Source organism: Lipotes vexillifer, unplaced genomic scaffold (genome assembly GCF_000442215.2).
Source record: "Lipotes vexillifer unplaced genomic scaffold, Lipotes_vexillifer_v1.1 scaffold189, whole genome shotgun sequence".
In the NCBI taxonomy this organism is placed as follows: Eukaryota; Metazoa; Chordata; class Mammalia; order Artiodactyla; family Lipotidae; genus Lipotes; species Lipotes vexillifer.
Window position 1 is genome coordinate 2,165,389 of NW_006785816.1, and position 4,400 is coordinate 2,169,788.

At 47.6% G+C, this 4,400-nt stretch overlaps 1 protein-coding gene across 1 annotated transcript in view; it reads left to right on the forward strand.

Moving 5' to 3' along the window:
* Positions 1-2,438, forward strand: part of TBX19 (T-box transcription factor 19) — a 27,948-nt gene extending 25,510 nt beyond the window's left edge. Inside the window, exon 8 of the mRNA XM_007458112.1 lies at positions 1,563-2,438. Coding sequence (XP_007458174.1) covers positions 1,563-1,848 — 286 coding nt within the window. The 3' untranslated portion in view covers positions 1,849-2,438. The remainder of the gene's footprint in view (positions 1-1,562) is intronic.
* The last annotated feature ends 1,962 nt before the right edge of the window (positions 2,439-4,400 follow it).

Genomic DNA, 4,400 nt, shown 5'->3' on the forward strand with positions numbered 1-4,400 from the left:
GAGTGTCTTTGAAGATATTAAACAACCATGTGCCAAGTTTTGTACTAGATCCTTTATGTAAGTCATTTATAGGATTCAAAGACATCCATAAGGCTGCTATTAAAATTCCTATTTTCCTGATGGAGAAACTAAAGCTCAGAGGCATTAAAAACGGCCTGAAGGTCATACGGTAAGTAATGTAACTCAGAGCCCATGGTTTTCCCACCGGCCCAGGAAGCATCAGAAAGGGACTCTGACTGATATTGAGAGTCTCTTCTGGAAACTGGGGAATTGGGGTCAGAATCCCAGCACGCTGAGCTGGCTAAAAACAAAAGCAAAAACACCAAAACCCCAAAGCCTGGGTTTCTGCAGGTTTCATATGGTCCAGTGAGGTCTGTGGTATCTGAAATACGGCAGAGAGTGCAGGGTGGCATTGCTACCTCTGGCTTCATCAGTGGCATGTTTAACCCATTGCTGATGCTATAAAGGTTTTGCTAGAGAAAAACAAATGTGTTCAGTACTGACATTAGGTAATGAGCCTATTATCAAGCAATACATATCAGGCAAAATGGGGACTCTGAAAAGTCAGAACATGGTGAGGACTAAAGCACTGGAGGTTATTCTGCCTGTGTCACCTATAGTCATTTTCATCTAGGTTCTATGTGAAGGTACAAAATAGGCTGCGCATTACAGTCAACAGAAAAGTTTTAAAAACTTCTGATACCGCATGCCAGACTAATTAGATCAGAATCTCGGGGGATAGAACCCAGGCATTGGTTTTTTTTTTTTTTTTTTTTTAATTCGCTAAGTGATTCCAGTGTGCAGTCAAGTTTGTGAACCAGTGACATAGGATAAGAGAAGTCCAAGATAGTGGTACAGCTCCCCAGCCTTTCTACCAGGGACCAGAGCTGACAGGTAGAAACCTGGAATATGGAAGAATTAATTATAAGAACCATCATTTACTGAGTCCTATGTGTTAGACATCACATACCCATTTTCTTATTTGATCCTCATAACAACATCTGTAAGGTATGTCTAATTATCACTCCAAATCTTGAGGATGAGGAAACTGAGGCTCATACATTAAATAATTTGATCAAAGTCACAGAGCTAATAAGTGGTAGTGCAAGGGTTCAAACCTAGGTTTTCTGACAACAATGTGTCCTGGCTATTAGGCCACATCACCTCTCTTGGTCAGTGAGGGATCTTACTCATAGATCATACTGCCCAAATATCATCCTTTCACTCCCCTGTCCATTTACACAGGTGGCAAGTGAGGCCTAGAGAAATAAAATACCGTGTTCAAAACTGAACAACTTGCTAGAGGTATAGGGCCAGCATCAAAATGCAGGTCTCAGGACACCTAATCATATGTTTATTCTACTACATCTTGCTGCTTCTCTGCAGAAACTGGGCCAGTGTGTGTCAGAGCTAGAAATAACGCCATGGTCCGATGCCCTCTTCTAGACCTGTGCCCCTCTCAGCACTGCGTGCGTGCTTGTCAGGTGGCAATCCTTCCTGGGTGTGTCGACAAGCATTTTCTCTCTCTCTCTCTCTCTCTCTCTCTCTCTGTTTCTCTGCAGTCCCTACCCGTGCCTGTGGACCATCAGTAACGGTGGCGGGAGCCCTTCCGGGTCGGGCTCGGAGGTGCACGCCGGCTCCCCGGGAGCGTTTCTCCTGGGTAATCCAGCTGTGACTTCGCCCCTCTCCACCCAGGCTCCTGCTTCGGCTGGTGTGGAGGTTCTGGGGGAGCCCTCGCTGACCAGCATCGCTGTGTCTACCTGGACAGCAGTGACCTCGCATCCCTTCTCAGGCTGTGGTAGCCTGGGTGGGGGTGGGCGCCAGTCTCCCTCCTCACTGGATAGTTAAGCAGGATCCTAGGAAAGTTGTCAGCAGAGAACCTGCTAGGTGTAGAGCTCTTAGAAGTCTCACCTACTAATCCCAGTGAGTCAGACTGCAGAGTCTCCCCACCCAGTGAATGGGGTTATACCAGAAGCCTACAGGGAGATGGTTTAGTTTGGATAATGCTAATTTTGTCACCTGCATCTCTCCACCATTTACTTTTTGTGCTCCCATTTTCTCTGCAACTTATCTGTGCTATGCTTAGGCAACAAAAGTTCGTTGAGTATTTTCCTTGCGCCCTGCCCCTTACTGTCAAGTGATTCTAGAAGGCTGTCCTTCTTGTTCTGTGGAGGTGATGCAAGGCTGTTAAGTGAGCTCAACATTTACTTAGCCTAAGGCCACTGCTTTGGAGCTTTGTGCAGCCCTGAAAGTATGTGTGGCCACAGAGCTTCTGCTTTGAGACCAAGAAAGGGTGTAAGTCCCTGGAGTGAAGTTAACAGAAATAGAGCTAATCACATATTACAGCATAGAGAATTGAGGAAATGAGATCATATCGCTCCCTGGCTTCGAAACCTTCGATGGCTCACCATTGCCTACAGATTGAAGTCGATCTCCTCTGCCATCTGCCCTCAAACCACTTTTCCAGCTTTAGCTACCTGTTTTCCCTTTAGCATCCTATATTTCAGTTCAAGGCATACATTCTGCCCCTGTCTTTTGAACATTCAGTGTACTCTCCCAGCTCTATACCTACTCCTGTACCTGAAATATCCTTCTCTGTTCAGTCCTACCTGTACGAATCCTGCCCATCTCCCAGGGACTGGCCAGAGCACCACCCACTGCATCAAGCATCTGATCTGCTGGGCTCCCTGACCTCCCACTGGTCTTGCCTCTGTTCTAGAGCTCACCTCATTCTGCCTTGTATTTTTATACCTGTGCGTGTGTCTCTCTCCCACTAGACTGTGAGCCCCTCGAGGGTGAGGCCCAGCCTTCTTGTCTCTGTTCCCCATAGCAGCATCTGGTTCTGTGCCTTGCCTATAGTAGGTGCCCAATAAACACTGGTTGAGTTGAGTGCGTGTGAAGTGCATGTGCTAAATGGACAGTTGTGGAGCTCACTAGGGGGCAGAGCTCAGAGACATGTGTCCTGAGACAAGGCAGCAGGTCAGAGTGGGATCCCGGGGACATGCTTGGTGTTACATATGAGATGCAGCCCATTCTTAGTGATTGATGATATGAGGAGTTGGTGTGGACTAGAGCGGTTATTCCCAAACACTGGTCCTTGGATCCCCTGTGCCGGGATCACCTGGAACACCTGTTAGGAACAGATTACTGGGCATACTGCATACCTCTTGGGTCAGAATCTTTGGGGCTGGAGTCCAGGAATCTGCGTTTCGTACAAGTGCTCCAGACAATGACCTCAGAGCCAAATTTGGAAACAGCTTGCCTGGAATAGAGAAAGAAAATGATAAATACTCCAGGAATCTCATCAGATAAGAGTTTCAACCTCTGCCCCAGCCTAGGCCATTGCTGTAGCCAATGAGCAGAATCACGGTTTCACTGGTTTTCCTTTTCCTTTTCTATCCAACACTGGACATGCTGATCGCCACAGGAGTGAGGTTTCCAGACCTGGGTGATGGGCGGTTCTCCCATCATCAACATCACGCTGCACTGACTGGTGGCCTTCTTGGGTCATCCCTGATGGAGTCTGAGGGTCCACTCGGGGCCTGGCAATGGCTCAGCTGCTCCCACCACTATTCCATCAGTGGAGCCCATGCAAACCCACGCAGGCCAGGCCTTAGCCTGGGACGTCCTTTTGAGTCTATGGCTCTTTCTGCAGAGAAGGGTCTTTTAACCTGTTGTGGTTACCCTGATATTTTGGTGCCATTCCATTTTTGGACCTGGATCTCTAGAAACGATGCCAGTCCCACCACATGGTATCCTGGGAAGCCACTTGACCACACTTAGGGTTGCCTGGCCAGAGCTCTGGGTCCCTAACTGGTGTGTGAGTGACCAAGGCATAATGTACCTACACGACTGTTCTTTGAAAAGCTCCCTGAGGCAGGACTGTTTTTGGTTCCCTGGTCCCTCTGCGATATCATTAGAGGCCATTAAGATATGAATATACTAGCATTTCTGCAAGATGGTATTTTGGTAAGTTAGAAGTTTAGGCCTCTCCACCAGTCACTGCAGTGATTGGTCACACACCTAAGTGCTTAGCAAGTACAATTAGGTCTATGAAAACCTACGTTTAGTCTCACCTTCCTGCGCCTCCCCCCGGCCTGGAGGAGCCAGAAGATGTGGCCCAGAGGCACAGAGCAGAAAGAAGCCAATAACCTCCTTCCTTTCTTCATTTATATTGCTCAGGTGAATTGGGGCCTCTGTGAAGCAATAATGTAAGTGTCAGCTGAGTTTGGGGCGATTATACCGTATCAGTCTTACTGGATGCTCAGCTTGGAACCTGCGATGATTTTTAAACACAACGTGATAGCTGGTTCCACGTGGAGGATCTCTATTTGGTGTTAGCCATGCAGCTAGAGTCATATACTTTCTGGTGTTTTCTCCAGATTGTCCAGGGCTCATTT